We start from the raw sequence: 18,763 nt of genomic DNA, 5'->3' as shown, positions 1-18,763 counted from the left end.
AGACAAGCAATATCTACTGAGCAGTTTCCTGTTGGAAGCCAGTACATTTGTTGTCGGTCCAAGTCCTAAAACTGGGGCCCTGCCATGCCAGAGTTATTTTCATTTTGACGCTGAACGGCATTCTTCTCTGGTGAGAGGCAGTTTAAGGGCTTTCTGTCAAAACACATTATGAATCGCCCCCAATTTATTCAAGTAGTTACATTGAATCGCTCCAGGAATGTTGTGGACAGGATACACAAAGAACACTGTTAGTGTGTGTGTGTGTGTGTGTGTGTTTTCTTTATGAAAACCAGTCTAGTTGCTTCTAAGGTCAAACATATATTTCAGAAGAAATGTAGATTTTAAATGAGCACTCCATGATAAATCATTCACTCTCTCGTGTTGTTTGGATACAGAAATACGTTTTGACAAATGTTTGAGTGTTGCGGAATCTATAACAACAGTATTATCATTTTTGGGTGAACTTTTCCTTTAAGTGTCCCTGTGCCAAATATGAAATAAAAATATGGCAGGACTCTTTCTGACAAAAGGCACGTCAGCCTGATTCCCATAATCCCATCCCTATGTCCTCTGAGCTGTTACATTGCTCTCATCCTCCCTTCTCTCTCTCTCTCTCTCCTGCATTCATCCTCTCATCTGTCTCCTGACCACAGCTGTGTTGATCGGTGGAGTGGCAGGCAGATGAAATTAGGAGAGGCTCTTTATCACTTATTTTACTCCAGTGAGTTTTTCTGTGGATGGGTTTGGGTTTTAAGTCAAATTAAAGACACATTGCTTTCTTCTGCATGGGTAACATGAAAGAAGAAATTCAGAGAAATGTCTTATGATGTCTTAAAAGAAAAAAAAAAAAAAGTAAACAACTTTACAGAACAACAAGTCAATTTGACAGTTTAACACAATAATGCTGTTGATCATCTAAACACTAATATATAGTAGAAGGTTCATAGTGCCATTTACATCAGTACAGCACACAACAATGATAACACACGACACTAAAATAATACAATAAACATGTATTTAAAAACATGAGATGTAATATATGACCATAATGTATGTAATTTGTCAAAAACAAGAAATACTATTATTTAAATGAAATACCATTAATTGTGAGCTGACACACAGAGAATAATTAACAAAACGGCAAGTTTACTGTAACAGTAAAATTACATGAAATACACTGAATGATGCAAAGATTGTCCACTGTATATAAGAGAACAAACCTTCAAACAATTATTATTATTATTGTTATTATTATTTTTTTTTTACTGTGGCATTTTTCGTTTAAATTAAAATAATTGTCTGCATTGCAGTAATATGCAATTGATATTAATACCAAAAACATTTGTCAATATATCTGTTTTTGTTTGTTTTTTGTGCACTGCAGAAGTCTGTTCGAAATTATAGGAGAGTGAGTGAAAATTTATTTAGAATTGTTTTTTTTTTTGAGTGAATTATCCCTTTAAATCTCTCATTTCCTAATCAACCTATTTGCACAAAAACAAAAAAAAAACATTTGATTTATAGTGTCATTTGGTTTCTTCCAGCTCAAGCTCATTGCTTAAGCTTTTCGTTCAAGTAAAGACTTGTAAACAGCCTTGTCTGGATGACTGTAACTCTCTATATGAATGTGTGCTAGTGTGGTTTGACTATGTTACTCAGCAGTTAAATAGCAAAACTGTGATGATACAGGAATATTACTCTGGATAAAATAAAATAAAAAATCTAATTTAAACCTCATGTTGTGTTATTCTGACCCAGAGAGGATTTTCTTTTTCCTGAAAATTCTATGTTATCGCATACAACCAAAACCTACTTACTTTCCTCACTCAACGTCAAATATATTTATTTTGGGACTTTTTTCTCACCTTACACTTGTGGTGTTCCTGGTTAAAAATGACCGGCCTACAAGAATTGCTTGTAAATCACTCATTATGCTATATTATCACAAAATGTAAGATTCAATCTTTTTATCAAGTTGTTTTCATTCATTATGCACATGTCATGCACCACCTTTTTGAGTGAACGTTGCCAAAATTGTCCACAAATATTGATTTTCACCTAAAAATAGAGGTGTATAAGCTCAGATCAATGCAGTCCATGAACAATCAGTTTCAAAAAGAAATACAAAACCTGTGCTGATTGAAAGAAGACAAGTTTGAGTCCAATATTTGGTGATAATATAGCAAAATGAGATTTACAAGAATATTTTAAGCACAAGCGTTAAGAAAGTTTGTAAGAGATGTTTGAAACCATTATACGAGCATTTGTGTAACTGGTCTTTTGATTCGATAGTGTACAGCTGAGATCTGGCTCTCGTATCTCTTCTTTTCTTATAATTTGTCTCAAACATGCACATTCATTCCCAACACACTGTTCCTTCTCTCTCCTTTCCTCTTCCCCTGACATCTTTTTCTCCAGCGCTTGATTTACGTCAGTCAGGACAAGGACATCCAGCCGTTGGTCGAGCCGCTGACGTCGACGTATCCGCCCCTCTCTCCTCCCTCTCACAAATTGGGGTCACCAACCTTCATCAGCCAAAGCGCGTGAGTCATTATCAGGCCAGAGTCACTGCGGGACGCCGCCGCCGCTTCCGTCTCTCGTCCAAATTAAGTAGGGCCGACCTGACATTGTCTGTTCTGTACGATCAACCGGAGAAGAGGAAGAGCGGCAGGATTCATGATTAGGGGCTGGAGGCGATCCAGGCGGGATGGATGATGAGATGGGAAGAAGACAAAATAAAAGGGCAGAGAGGAAAGGGAATAGATGGAGGGATGCACTGGCTGGGTCCCAGGGCACGTCGCTCTTGGCCAGCGTATTTACTGATCCTATCAGTGAGTCTGGATCTGAATAAACACTGGCTCTAGATAAGGAACAGAAGACATATACAGATACACATACACACGTAACTACACTCGGTCTCCTTCCAGTCAAACAAGGCCATGCCGAACCCTAGACTTCGGTGGAAGAGTGATTTGCACATGTATTTGCACATGCTGTCTGTGTTTATTTTAGCACCTATAGTTTTACAAATGAGCTAACAGCAGAAAGCAGACTCGCATTTAAATTCTGTCCTGGAATACTTGATTCTGATTGGTCAGTTGCTGTATTGAGCCTTCATATATTTCTATATAATAAACAGTATGTTTAAAAAATAATATATAAATCAGTTTTTCTCACTCATTTTGGCTCAATAGTCGAATTATATATATGTATAGATCTCTGAACAGTTACTTTCTTGCGTGCAAAAAATGAGCAGAATTATCTATAATTTGCACAATAATGAATGCACATGGCTTGCTGATCAAAACTGATGAGCTGACTGTCAAAATTGTCGCAACTTGAATTTTTTCTTTTTCAAATTATGAAAATCTATCAGACATGTATATTCCATAATTATCTATGACATGGAATGTTTTCTGCTACTACAAAAAACAAATGTACTGCATAAATACAAATATATGCATATTGTTTTTCTATGAAATATTGCTCTGATTTTCCCCAGTAAACTTTTACCTAATCTCTACCTAAAATGTGATACACAATATCATTCAGCTAGAAAACGGAAGTCATTGTCAACAAACAAAGTGGCATTCCATTAACATTTACATTACATTATATAAATATTTACATTTCTATAATATTATAAACGCATTTAAATGGGTTACTACATTTTGAAATCATACAATGGAGTTATTTCTCATTTGAAAAATTTAATAAATAAATAAAAGTTGCAGCAATTGCACTTGAAAAAAATAAATAAGCCAAAGCAAATGATAAAAACTGTAATACTTCAAAAGTGTTTGTCTTATTGCTGGACTTTTTATGTTGCAATGTACTATTTTTCTTAGTGGAAGCTTTAAACTAATATACAAGTGAGATAAAAGTAATTTAAATGATGCAAGAGCCCTTCCAAGATGAATAGAAGACAAAATAATAAAAGTTACCAACACCCTTTGTCTTTGTTTGACACATAATGAGTTTGTCCTGTTGTTTACCACGGCCAGACACTAAACTCTGCTGAAAGAAAACTGCTGCTAAAACTATATCATCCACACATGCAAGCAGCTGTTTTTGGCCTGTGGTCTCTGTGTACCGCATGGTACGGGGTCTCAACTCGACCTTCGGAGGCCCTGTGAGTGACCTGCAGAGGAACGGAGGGAGGCTGTGACAGGAGCGGAGCACAGGTGTGTGAATGCACATGTGAGCACCTGCAGGCTCTTTCCTCTGGAAACCGTCCACATCTGGCCGGGATCACAGCCTTGCCTCCGCACCAGACATAAATAACACATCCAGCAATGTGGACCGTCCGTCCTGCGCTGTCTTACCAGCTCTGAATTACGGCCTGCTGTTTTTCTCTCTCTGTCATTTCTCTCAATCTGCCTTTTGTCATTTTTATCTCTCTTGTTCGTGTTTTAACCTCCTCCCATCTGTAGGTGAAACATTATCTTTCTGATTTGAGATGTTTTGAAGGACGTTTTCACGAGACACTTGATCCCAGTGATATTGGATTAGGCCATCATCCTTTCAATGGGATTTCTGATCAGAGATCTGAGACTGGAGTGGTGTTTTATATTCCATCAGCTCTCTAGCATGCCTGCGTGGACGCAGTTTCCAAGAAAAGTTCAATCGCTTGATGATTTTTAGTATTTTTTACGATGGGTCACACACAGCCTTATTTTGGAAATTCTGTCTGAAGCCCAAACTGTGCTGAGTTTCCATGTGTTTAGAGTGCGATGTATATCTCTCTGATATCGAATGGCAGATTCTGGACATGTGCATTAAATCCAGAGGCCACCCATGAGGACAAAAGAGAGACTGATGATTTGGTCTTTTCAGCAAGAGTCTAAAGTCTCTATAGAGTTATCCATAACATACTGCACAGCTTACTGCTCACTAACTGCAAGGGATAATGTGAGATACTGTTACACACTGTTGTGTTATTTACATTATAATTAGTGCTGGATGAGCCGTGCTCTGTAACACACTCTTAAACACACACTCTCGGATCTGCACATTCTACAGTACACTAATGCACCCGGTTAGTTTACTATATTCCAGCATAAAACGTCTACAAATGTGAATAAGCTATTTACTGGAACTGTTACTTGGCAGAAGAATTGTGTAGACTGATTATTATTAATAACATCGAATAGATAGATGGTTGGATGGATGGATGGATGGATGGATGGATGGATGGATGGATGGATGGATGGATGGATGGACGGACGGACGGACGGACGGACGGACGATGGATGGATGGACGGACGGACGATGGATGGATGGATGGATGGATGGATGGATGGATGGACGGACGGACGATGGATGGATGGATGGATGGATGGATGGATGGATGGACGGACGGACGGACGGACGGACGGACGATGGATGGATGGATGGATGGATGGATGGATGGATGGATGGACGGACGGACGGACGATGGATGGATGGATGGATGGATGGATGGACGGACGGACGATGGATGGATGGATGGATGGATGGATGGACGGACGGACGGACGGACGGACGGACAGATAGATAGATAGATAGATAGATAGATAGATAGATAGATACACACAGTTTACACACAGTATGGATGGTCGGCATGGACACGGATCATGGATGTGGTGCAGGGAATCGCAGGTGTTCCTGTTTGGATCTCCAGGGTTTGTGTGCTTATGCGTGTGTCGCGCTGCTTTCTCTGTTTTGGAGGAAAAATTCCACCGCTGCTACGGATGTCTCCCACAAGGCCGATTTATTTATTTCAGACGTCCAGTCACCCAGACACGTTTACATGAGCAGAGGAGAGTGCACTTCCTGTTAGTTCTAATCTTCCTCTTCTTCTGAAAGCCCCTCCGTCTCGTTTTCTGACCCCCCTCACCCCTGGGGCTGGCCGATGCTTTATGCTCCTCCTGCCTCCTAGATTAGAGCTAATTGCTGGACAAGAGTGCCGCTTGCTATCGTTTAGGAGCGCAAACTGAGAGCTGAGACTCCTAATCAACAAGATTAGACTAAACGTCTGCGTATCAGCAGGTTCTGAATATATCGTCACGTTGAGTGTTTGAATGACAGCTCGTATCGCTTTAACAGCAGGTTCTTACAAGAAAACACACTCAGTGGGAGTTCATATCAGGATGAGAAGCAGTCAAACAGTTTAAGAGTAGTTGAAGCCTTTTCTTACGGCTGCAGTAAACATTACCTGAGTGGTGAGAATGCTGATCACATTAGCTGAGGCTGTTGAGATAAGAATATGGGATTATAGTGTGTGTTTTCGCTCTGCCACATCATGTGAGGAATAGTGAGGCATAGCCAACATAATTAACAAAGTAGAATAATCATGGCAGTAAGACATGAAACAGAAAACCAAACTGGACTCAAGAACAGCTGTTACTTCTTGCCCAATTGGTTAATGAAAACAAGCATATAATCAAAGTAAGATTTGGAGATGATAACCTCCAAAACCAAAGGCGATACCTTTATAAAAGCTCATTATCGTCAAATATTTCTAAAATGTTGACGTTCCGAGGCAGATTGCCATTTTAGGATAGTTGCGAGTTGGTCTTAGTGACTTAGAAGTCCTCTTCACTACTCCTAACATTTCACAGATTTAGGAGCATGTTTTAGCGCTAAAATGCTTTGAGGAATACTCTTAGAACAAAAATAGACTGACACGCCCATTATTTTTAAGATTTTCTCCTAAATCTGCAAGTTATGAGCTACTTTTATCCTTAAGATGTTTTGTGAATATGGGCCCTGATCTGAATTTTTTTCACTGCGGTTAAACTTGTAAAATCTAACTTTGGTTTAATTGCTTATTTGTTTCAGATTCGTATGTAGCAATTCAATCCATGCAGAATACTAAAGTTAGTGGTCATTTTACTGATTGAATGGCTAGTTATTTTGGTTAGTTTATTGATTTTATATTTATTATTGTTTAAGTTTTATTTACTTGCCAAAGCCATTTTAATTGCATTTGTTCTTAATTCACTGAGTTTTTTTCCGGAATTTGTAAGTTGACATGACATCAAATTTGAGCTTCATTAAATGAAAACTGTACAGATCAACAGCAGTTCTTGCATATTTAACCCAGTACTTGTTTTTGTTTGTATGGAATAAATTAAGAAACTACCACCAAGTCAAAGGGAATGCGCATAAACTCTATTGACTGAACATTAGTTTATCAGGAACTGAAGTTTAACAAGGATTTGAAATCTTTGTTTTGTTGACACCTTCCCTTGGGTGAACTGATGCTTGATTGTGTCTCTAAAAGAAGGTGTCAGGGCCCCTAAGGGCCAAGGTGAAGGTTCAGGGGACGCCAACACAGACTCTCATCCACCTACGCCAAGCTCATGTGCATTAGATCACTGTCAAAATCATTGATAACAAAATGGGACAAAAAGCCTGACATGTTTACATAGAGACACACACCCTGGTGCACGTTTACCCATGTGACGACCTGGTCTTAAACACCGATCATATCATTGGAATGTGTTGTGGAGGAGGGAGAGGTAGAGTATCAGGACAATACAATGAGATTGTGTGTGTGTGTGTGTGTGTGTGTGTGTGTGTCTTTATATATCTATGATGGCCAGCCGTGTATTATCATGTAATGCAGAGAAGCGAGGCTTGCCAAACGTATGCTGGCAGCACAGCGATTAACACTCAGGAAGCTGCTGGTCTCTCTCCGTCTCATTCAAAGAGCGGCTACGGGAACGAGGCATGGGACGCCCCCATCCTAATCTCATCACTCTCTCCCTCTCTCTGTCTTTCAACAAACACTGACCTAAAGAGAAAGGAATCTTATCTCAGAATGCACTTTGGAATTTCTATCGAATGCAAAGCAAGCCGTGTTTGTCCATTTGTGTGGAAGAAAAAACACAGAGCGAGAATTATTGGAGCAAGTTAATCACCTGTGTTAAATAAACTCAGATTAAATACCATCAAACTAAAAGTCCCTGCATGCACCAGCTCATTTCATTGCTTTCTTTTCTGTTTTGAAATGGTTTGTTTATACTGAGCTCTTCAAATGCAAGTAAAACATATACAGAATGAATCTGAAGTCTTAGGTCATCATAAACATGTCTTGAACATTAAGGTGTGACGTTATAATGCAGCCCTTTTTACATAAAGAATAGAACGGGTTTAAATGAATTCAATGGAATTAATAAAAATAAAGAAAAATAGTAAAAGTAAAATAAATGTAATTTATTTTAAAGAAATGCATTTGAGCTTTTTGCAAATAACACGCACGCATTCACTCCTAAAAAGTTACCAAAATGCAAATTCTGTCATCATTTACTCACCCTTGTGTTGTTCCAAACCCATAAGACTTTCATTCATCTTTGGATCACAAAAGATATTTTCTTTGGTTTCTGCCCCTCCATTGAAACTCTTTTCACCTAAAAGTTTCAAGCTTCAGAATGATCTGAAAAACAATATACAAGTAATCCATTATTGCCTAACTATCTTTACTTCCAAATAGGCATCCAAAGTAAATGTTAATTTTTGGGGAGAACTAACCCTTTAATTGTATGCCTAATGTGTCAAAAAAAAGGCTTTGTTTATGTTTATTTCCTTTACATGAATAATAAAGCTTATATAAAAAAAAAAAAAAAGAATAGAATAGTTTGCATCACTGGATATCACGGTCAGTCATTTGACATTAACATATTTGTAAAATATTAAATATTTAGCTTCTTTCTTACCTCGCACTCTTTTAACACTAAAACTAAACGTTGTGCTGGAATTCATGTTCAGCTTCTGTGAACAATAAACCACGCCTACTTTGATTTAATTGGCCATTTTAAACAATTTGACAGTGAACTTTTTAATCATGCCAACTCATTCTACTAACCCTAACCTAGCAGTCTACTACTCTAATGAGATTTAGTTGACAAGCTACAAAGTTATTTACAGTCAACAGAATTTCTAAAGGGGACCATCAAAATAAAGTGCAACCCCCAACAACAAACAGAGCAGCATCAATATCAAATATTGCATCAGTTTGTCCATATCTGTTTTTACAATGTCCATGGTGGTAGTATCCATTTTTTATTTAAAACAAAAAAACAAAACTGGTATATACTGTACATAATACAGTATTACTGTGGAACAAGGCACCGTGGATAAGCATTGCACTGCACTACATCACATGCATGTACAGTAATATGTATGTGACAAATAAATGAACTTTGAATATCATGTTTAGTCCCTGAAAAAAATCAACTTGAATTTAAAATGATGCCAGTTTACATGAATGTAAAGCTATAACGCCTCTTATATCATTTCCAGTGGGGCCACATTTCCTTTCCTCAGAAATCAGAGGTTAAAGTGGACGGGAACTCCTCCTGCCTCTGGTGGGTGAGCATATGGACAGAGCTGAACAGCAAAACATAACGAGATAGAGGGGAAAGAGTGGAAGGTAAGAGGAGAAGAGAAGGAAATATGAAATTAAATCATGGCCATCATTGGGGCGGGTGTCACATTTTCGATTAGTTTAGCAATAAATCTCATCCGGTTTCCCTATATGGCTATGATGAGTAATTCATGGAATGGGAAACTCGTGCCAGTACATGCTAGGACTGAAAATACATGTAAAAAAAAAAAAATAAATAATAATAAAGTTTATTGAGTGAGCAGATGGTGGCAGTCAAACAACAAAGCATCTCGAGGGATTAAGAAGAAATATTTCCAGTGACATTTGAGGGTTGCATTCGGTTATATGTAATTTTCCTGCCGACCACAAGCCAGAAACAGCACGCCACAACAGAGAGGAATAGTTTGTGAATAAATTCTCACAGATCTGCACAAGGACATCGCGGCCAATAAATAAATACATTAATTCAGGATGCCCCACCCGTGTCGGAATGCAGAAGACTCTCCCAACTCTGAGGAGGAAATGTGAGGGCGATGACATTTCTCTCTCTCTGAACCGTTTCAAACAGTGACTGCGAACATCAACTGAGAGCAAGTCTACAGGAAGATCCTCATATGTATCATCCAACAGTAGTCTTGCTCTTTTTCCTTCCTTTTTATTTCTAGACAAACTCCCTCATTCAGCCAACAGTTCTTTTCAGCAACAGACTCATTGAACCAAAATGGGTTGCATTTAGGAACAACTCTTCCCATATCTAGACTGTGCATCGAATCAAACTGAGTAATTGCAACAAATTCAACTGTCAGGTAGTTGGAACTAGTCAGATTAGGTTAGGACAAGTTAGACAGGTTGCATGATATGTCGTTATACAGAAAACCACGAGGGAAACCACACAAAATAAAGAAAATATAAACTCTGACTATAATAATTGTGGTTTCACTTGCAGTGAATATAATTTGTGGTGCCCACAATGTTTTGCGCAGTGAATAACTGGAAGCAGAGAGCATGAAATTATTTCTACTTCAGACTGCATATTGTTGTGCCTGTGCAATTTATGTATAAAAATTTACAAAAATATTTTTGTTTGTGTGTTTATTATAATTTTAGACATAAATGATATTAACATTAAATTTAGACACTAACAGAAAGGTTTTTTTTTTTTTTTTTTGGAGGTGAAATTACCTATAAATATTAAGATTCAAATTTTCAAACTAAATTCTAAAATGGAAAACTGAAGGGAAAAATTTAAAAATGTTTAAAAGTCACATTTCAAATCCAAATCTGTCATATTCTTGTTCTATATTCATGTTAATGAATTGCAATGTCTGATTTTTTTTAGTTACCACTTGATGTCCAATGTAAAATCTGCATCATACAGTCCTGTGAATAATGTGCACCATACAGTCCATAGAAAATTCTGGAGAGTAGTGTCCTTGCATGGGCGAACCGGTTTCTCTGTATTTGAGTGTGTGTGTTGAGAACGGGGTGTTTCAACCGATTCAACAGATGCAATCCAATCTGTCAGACGATGCTTGTGAGGTTACAGACATTTTCTCATTGCCCTGCCAGATGCATACCAATGCAGTCCACTCCACCGGAAGGACGAGCACACCTTGCCCCCTCTCTCGTCACTCTTTCTTTTTGTGTTCATTATATTCGTGCCCCATTCTCTCTCTCTTGCTGGTGATAGATGTGTTTTCCTGGCACCCTCTGGCTGTTCATTTGCACCAATGACAGTGAATTAATCTTGTATCATCATTAGTTCTCTTTCACCTTCATGACTCCCTCCAGATTAAACACTTGCTCAGATAATGTCAGATTAACTGGCCGTGCCGCCCATTGTGTGCTCAAATTTATCTTTCACGTTTTTTTCCTGTTTCCTGCAAAAGAAACATTTAGACCCAAATGTAAAGTTGCAAATGGCAATCTGACCTGTACTGTGTATTTAAATCAGCCCTGACCTTATCTTTGTTTGTGTGTGTGTTTGGAAAAGGTGGGTGGAGGGAGGGGGCATCGGTGACATCACTATCAGGGAGGATCCGAATGGACAGGAAAGTCAATTAGAGTTTAACTGAGTTTACCAGCTGGTAAGAGAGAGAGAGAAAGAGAGAGAGAGGGAGGAAAAAGGGGAGGAGAGCACAAAAGAGAAGTACAGACAGATTGAGAGAGGAAGGGAGAAAGTCAGCTACAAAGCCAGAGGGACAGAAGGGAATTTAGCTGGCACAAACTTCCAATTCTTCCTCTCATCCATTTCCTTATCCTGGTCTCCTTCTCAGCTGCTAGTTTGCGTTCTGGTCCTGGCATAACAGGGAAGTCAGAGAAGCGGTGGATGTTTTCTAAGAACGCACTTCTCTGACACTCAGAAGAGGATGAGTGCTTGAGGACAAGCTGGAGAGGCTGACGAGGTACATTCACTAACCCAGGAGAGACAGACGGCGTCCACTCCGTCCTCAGGAGCGAATGAGAGGAGAGGGTCTGTAACGCTGGAGCTCAAGGACAAACCATGGACTCTGCACACCTCCAACTTCACCTGGATGTGAGTACCAACCTCCGCAGCAGAACACCTTGACGCTTGCAACATCAGTTGTATCCTGTGCCACGGGCAAAACTAGTGACAAGTGCTTGTGTAGAATATCTAAACTTGTTTCAGCTGAGATAAATTGACTATGAGAAGCAAAGTTGTGTAAGAAAATTTGAAAATAATTCCTGAATTAAGTTTATTTTATTAGCCCTTTGTATAACAAAAATGCACAAATCATATAAACTTTACTATGGTTTTTCCTTATTTGCTGTAAACAAGTTGTATCTAAGAATTTCGCTTCTCAGGTCAAATGATCTTGTTTAAAGGATGTGTAGACAATGGAAAACAAGACAATATGTACAATAGTGATTAACAAAATTATATTCTGCAGTGTGTGACTCAAATCTGAAATGTCAAACAACCACCCATTCCTTACCAAGCTGTTGTCTCTGTGCTAAAAATTCACACGTGTTACTCACCAAACCCAATGACAGATTCATAGTGGAGATGCATCCTCAGAACATGTGAAACAGGCAGGTCAATGTTTCCACCGAAGGCAAAAAGCAGTCAATGTTCTGTAAAAGACTTGCGGACTGCTAAGATTGCCTTGCTGGAGCATGCAGAAGAAATGACTGTGGAGAGTAGATCCTTGCTGTCCAGGGCTGACAGAGAGCTGAATATATGTTTTTGGCTTAGGGGATAAAATGTACAGCAAACAAACAGGCAAGCCCTTTGCTAACTGGATAAATCATAAAGACACAATCTGGCAGAAAAAGGAAGTTGTGATATGTGATGTGTCTTTTCAGAGCTTACAAAATGGGATGTTACAATGTTGTGTTAACTAAAATAGATCATACATTTAGATCCGTCTGCATTTGCCAGATTATAATACAACACTGTCTGAGGGTTTCGGGACCGTCAAATCAGTCAAATTGATAACAGAATGTTATGTGGGGGTTAGGGGAGGATTCTGGGAGGAAATTTCTTGTCTGGTCTACTCTACTCATCCTTGGAGAGCACTTTAGTCTGTTCTTAGCTGACCCTTTGGCAAGCTGCATAGAAAGTGGGTGTATGTTCCTATAACTGTATCAGTTCTGGAGTGTGTTTTTCAGTCTGTAACAGTGCATTGTGCGTGTGTATGTGTGTACGGTCACAAGAGGATTGTTCCACTGAATGTTATGGGGCACAATCTGTCATTATCTCTTAATTGGTCCAGCTGGGATAAATTACAGTTTTGTGCTAATATACTCCAATAAAACTACCCCTGCGGGCTACCTGCAATATTATTCTAATGATTTTATGTCTTTAATGCAGCAGAACAGAGGCACAGCTCTACCATTTGCGACTTCTCACGTGCCATGGGGACTCAAGATATAGTGTGGGTACCTTTTGCATCTGAAAACATAGCGCAATTCATGTTTAAGAGTGTTCCTTCAAGAACAAAATGGCAAAATGGGGAGGGGGGAGCGAGCTGGGGAGAAGCAGTCTAGGGAATGAACGAAAGGAAGAACAACAGGAAAGGAGAGCGGAGGGATCGGGGTACGGAGTGAAATGTGAAACACGAAGACAGCAGTAGAGGATAAATCAGCAACAAGCAGAGGCACTGTGACCCCTACGGCCCAACACTGCTGACTTCTGGGTAAATATGAAAGGGGAAAACATGAGAGAGAGGGAACTTGCTTTTCCTAGAACTGTTTAACAATATATCAATTCTGGAAGTCATGCTTTACAGGAAGAGGACTGATAAGAAGAATAAAAATAGGGGGGAAAAATGTGGAAAGAAACCTGAAAGAGATAAGTGAATGCAAAGAAACCCTGCCCTCCACTCTGAGGTCGACAGGCCATGTCGCTCTGGTAATGGCACGAGTCTGGACGACCTTTCCTCTGCTGCGGTCACCTCTCGCTGTCTGTTCTGGGGTCTAATAAACACCTCTTTCCGCCCCCTCTGTCTGATTACTGCTCTCCCTGTAGAGGAAGTGATTACTTGTCGAATCCAATCACAACAGAAACCATAACACGTATGTGGCCCAAACACACGCCGATGGGGGGGAGGGACTGCGGGGAAGACAGAAGCAAAGGAGTCTAATGAAGGTTTAGTGGGGAGGCGGCATTCAAGAGAACAGCTCCATCTGGAAGTTACACCTCTGTGAGCTCTCACTGGGCGGAACAATCAAGTAGATGGGTAAAAGTCACTTAATCTACTTTACTGCCGGATGCTGTGGGCGTGGGGGACTGTCTTATCCTGTGTGTCCTCTGAGGATTCAGCTGGGGTTTGGTGAATGAGTGTGAGCGAGATGGAGGGGACGTAGAGGACAGCGGGAGGACGGTATACATCCTCTTTTCCAGTGCATTTAACACCTGCAGTTGAGAGTAATCCAAGACTCCCTAAGGAGTCACTGCTCAGCAAGTCCTGACTTGAGCACATTCTACATCAAAAGACCATTTAGTTTGTCTCAGTTGTAAGTGTTCCTGGCCTGTGTGAGACCACCCAGCACCTTGTAGAGACATATTTTTCTCATTACGAGATAAGTTCTATATAGGCAATGGAAGCTAATTGAAACCACAGAAATCATTTAGACTAATCCCTCAGTATGTAACTACTGACTGTGTTGACCGTTATTAAAGAAGACAATAAAGCCAAGCATACAATGGATGCCCCATTGGCTTCCATTGTAATTCAATTTTAGCTGAAGCTGTTGATAGAGTTGTATTTAACCCAAAATATTAATTTAACATTGTTTCTATCAAAGGCCTCAAATTACCCCTATGACACCTCTCACAAACTACACCAACATACGTATTTGTAAAGGACCCACTGAAGGCTTATTTTGGCTTAGAGATGGCACCGATGGGAAGGATAGTTCAAATGAAATCACACAAATGACAATGAGTCATTTTCTCTGGGTCACTGGCAGCAGCACAAAGTCAACAAACTGCAAATTTCAAATCTACTTTCATCATGCACTGACCGTTATAATCATTCAAGAATGATCATGTGCCTCATGAGCATCCTAGAGTAAGTCACGCCACATAATGTACATAATGTAGCGTAGCATAGCCCTGCATGAGGCTATATGAATTTGCAAGCAAGTAGGTTTGCATGCTTTTCAAGAACACAGCACACCAATGGTCTATGTCCTAGGTTATTCTCATTTGTCAGTTAAATCAACTAAAGAGACACAGGCTTAATGAATTGGTCTAACAGGCCCATTGTAGACCTCTAAATCAAACAGCACACACCATAATCTCTGTAAAACTACTTCAGTCCCCTAATGACACTGTTTCTGCGATTACGGTCTCCAAAACAACAAATACCAGTAAATCAACAACAAAAACACAGAGCGATAGTTTCTTACCACTCTTTGCAACAAACCAGACTATTAGCGCTAAATCAGCTAACATATAAGGCAAAACAAAGACACATGGCTCAATGGCTAAAGCTAAAAATATGGTCAATTGCAACACTAAATGGGACAAGAAATACATGTTGACCATTATTTCTTCTGAGTCAGGTATTCATTAATTGACTGGAATAAATACAATCAATTAATGTAATAGTTCACCCAAAAATACAATTTCTGTCATTGTGCCATTCCAAACCTTTATGACGGCTTTTATCCATCCAGTGAAAGTCAATGGGGTTCAAAATAGCAATGAGAAACAAACTTTTTAAAAAATATCTAAAGTAGTCTCACAATGGCTCCTCTTTTTATGTTTCCACAGGTCCAACATGTTCCCTGCTAACCTACTGGTTCTGATGATCCTGCTGCTACCTCATGTCTCATCAGGTCAACAGGAGGGTCCCAGTCAGACTCATGAAAACCTTGGTAGTCCTCTGGAACCTAGTTTGGCCCATACCATTCAAAACCTCCTGCTGACCCGCCTGGGCCTACAGTCACACCCCAACCCCAGTACAGAGGCACGGGTGCCCCAGTATCTTCTAGACCTGTATCGATTCCACACTCAACAGTACCATCTCGTTGGAGACCCAGAGTTTAGCTACCCCTCCCAGCATGTGCAAGGAGCCAACACAGTCCGATGCTTTCACCACACAGGTATGAGCAGCTATTGCACTAGGTCATAGGAACACAGATTCCCTTGGCAGTCGTAAAAGGCTAAATTTACCGTAAACAGCACAGAGACGTGTGGAAGTCAATTAACCTGCCTTTGGTGCCAGGATGCAAACTGAAAAAGCTACCCATGGATTCAATGTTCTGATATTTTTCACTCGAGTCTTGGCATCAGCGTAGACACCTTGGAACAAGTTAAGAAGGACGAGGCTTATTTTCATAAGTGCTCCTAGCAAATGATGTGCAATTATTATTTAGTTGGACAATTATGCCATTACCCAGAAATCAAGTGTTTGAACATGATGGAAAGAAACTATTTCACAGCTTAAGAACTTTGTCTCCCTTTTCTCTCATCTAGATTCTACAGTCCTGAGTGTTCCAGAAGAGCAGAAAACGTCAGGGGACAGCATTCACATTGGCTTCAATCTGTCCTCCATTCCGACAGAAGAGAGCGTGGTGTCGGCAGAGCTCCGTTTTCTGCACGAGAGATCAAGTGAAGACTCTCACGTGGTCAGCCTTTATCTTTCCAACAGTGACCCTGCATCAAAGCCAACACTGATCCATTCACGCCCACTGACTAGAGATCGAAAGACCAGAGAACTCTGGGAAACCTTTCCCCTGGATAGAGAAGTGTTTCAGAATCTATCAGAGAGGTCAGGGAGCCTGTCATTCATTCTGGACATTATTGCTGATAATAATAGCAGCCTTTCCAAGGAGAGACATCTGCGGCTGAGCAGGTCCACCGGGCAGGATGAGCACAGCTGGGCAAGGCAGAGGCCATTACTGGTGACTTACAGTCACGATGGCCGCAGTGAGCCCTTTGTGCCCCTCAAAAAGCAGACCCCTGCTGGCAGACGAGGCAGGGGCAGATGGACCGGGGGCAGGTTTAAGGGTGATAGGGGTCAGGGCTCTGACACACGTTGGCGGGTGGGATGGAATGAAAGGCGAGTGAAACGACATGGTGGGAGGGCTGCCAAGCTCAAACGGCTATCCCGCGCTCGCTGCCGTCGACACCCGCTGTACGTGGACTTCAAAGATGTAGGTTGGAATAAATGGATCGTGGCCCCGTCCGGTTACGATGCTTTCTTTTGCCTAGGAGAGTGCCGCTTCCCACTGGCTGACCATATGAATTCATCTAGCCATGCTATGGTGCAGACACTGGTCAACTCTGTAAACGGAGCCGTGCCGCGGGCCTGCTGTGTGCCAACGGCCCTTAGCCCCATCGCCCTCCTCTACCTGGACCAGGAGGAACGTGTGGTGTTGAAAAACTATCAAGACATGGTGGTGGAGGGCTGCGGTTGTCGATAGAAAAATGCTCATGGAATAGATAAGAAGGGTGGACTGGAAAAATAGGAGTAAAAGCAGTAAGTGAGAAAAGAAAGCAAGGTAAAATGGTCATACTAAAAACATGAGCACCTTCCCGTAGTCCTCTGGAATCCAGCTTTGACTTCTTGTGTCCAATGAAGCATTGTATTTGTGTGAATAACGACCCTTAGAAGCACTCAGTCCCAATGTGACGTGTCTGTCTTATGTAGTACACTCCAGCTTTCTGTCTTGTAGGTGTCCAGTAGCTACAGTATGTTATTGTTGTTGTGTCCTTCCTGCTCCTATTTTGTGCGTCTTTCCCTCGTAATCATTACATCATTGACAACTCAAAGGGACCAAGAAGTGACCGTGGACTCTTATTGAGCATTTGGCGCTGGACAGACTTGAACCTGAGGGGAGACAATAAGAAAACTGAACTCCTCATCTCTGGTTGCAAAAGAAACTTCAAAGTATGCACTGTGACAGAGACTATAACTGATTACAGGGCACTTCTCCTTATGAGCTATTTAAAAATCACGACACCAAGAAATTATGATGTTATTGTCTGAATGTGTTAGTGCTATTATTTATGGTGACCTCTTATTTTTTTATGTTCGGTTCAGTCCAAAGAAACATTTGCTATACAAATACTTCTATGGTAGTAAAGTAAATCTAATTTAAGAATGCATCAATATATATCTATTTAAATAGCAGAAAATATGGAATATTTAATCTTGACAAATACTGCAGATATATAAGTACCAGAACGCCTTATAGATCCATTTAAAGCCAGTTAAAACTGGTGCTACTCATCTGTTATTTGTAAAACCACAGCACTGAATCATGGCAGCTTTATATTGGCATTGACTGAACTATGAGGGCTCTTTCATTACAATTGAAGCTTTGTGAAACAAAGAAAATTGCCTAAACATTCCACGGTGCCAAATGTTATGTTATGTGCCATAGGTGTTCAAGCTTGCTAAGTGGTATTATACATAACTTTGTGTCTATTGTCATCATGTAGTTATCACACAAGTGTTGACCAAACTGTTTGTATTTATAGACAACAGGTAAAAAAAAAAGTCAGATCTTATTCCGATGTTCTGCCATGAATAGCTGATTATATTTTAGTGTGATGCTTTATGTGCAGTTTAAACAAAAGCCTTGAGAATGGTCTGAAATTGTCTAGAGCCAATGTGAAATGTGTAATAATAAACAGCAAACTAATCAGGCATTTCTAATTATCTCAATCTTTGATTTCTTTTGAATTGCTTTTCTAAAACTTTAATTGTTTTAGAGGGTTCCGTGCCCTGGGACACTAGCTAGACCAGCTTAAGCCAGTTAAGACCAGTTAAGTTTAGCAACGTACAGTCATTTCAGGATGGAAGTAAAAATGTAGAGAGAAAGTTATCTGGTGGAAGGGATCTGAAGTGATAGGAAGAGACTTCTCACACACTGCAAAATGTCCGCATAAGTTCATCAGCCCTCATTATA

General features: G+C 40.2%; 1 protein-coding gene across 2 annotated transcripts; it reads left to right on the top strand.

Moving 5' to 3' along the window:
* Window positions 1-11,464: 11,464 nt before the first annotated feature.
* Window positions 11,465-18,516, top strand: bmp16 (bone morphogenetic protein 16). Of its 2 annotated transcripts, XM_079373458.1 has the most exons (4): window positions 11,525-11,909; window positions 13,209-13,272; window positions 15,618-15,949; window positions 16,323-18,510. In XM_079373458.1, the coding sequence occupies exons 2-4, from the start codon at window positions 13,253-13,255 to the stop codon at window positions 17,270-17,272; spliced, it is 1,302 nt and encodes a 433-aa protein (XP_079229584.1). In that variant the 5' UTR covers window positions 11,525-11,909; window positions 13,209-13,252; the 3' UTR covers window positions 17,273-18,510. The 2 variants fall into 2 exon arrangements, with proteins under 2 accessions (XP_079229585.1, XP_079229584.1); XM_079373459.1 differs by lacking the exon at window positions 13,209-13,272 and having other exon boundaries at window positions 11,465-11,909; window positions 16,323-18,516.
* The last annotated feature ends 247 nt before the right edge of the window (window positions 18,517-18,763 follow it).

The sequence above is a fragment of the Barbus barbus genome (assembly GCF_936440315.1).
Source record: "Barbus barbus genome assembly, chromosome: 23".
NCBI lineage: Eukaryota > Metazoa > Chordata > Actinopteri > Cypriniformes > Cyprinidae > Barbus > Barbus barbus.
Note: the sequence above shows the minus strand (reverse complement) of the source record. Positions and strands in the feature narration are given on the sequence as shown.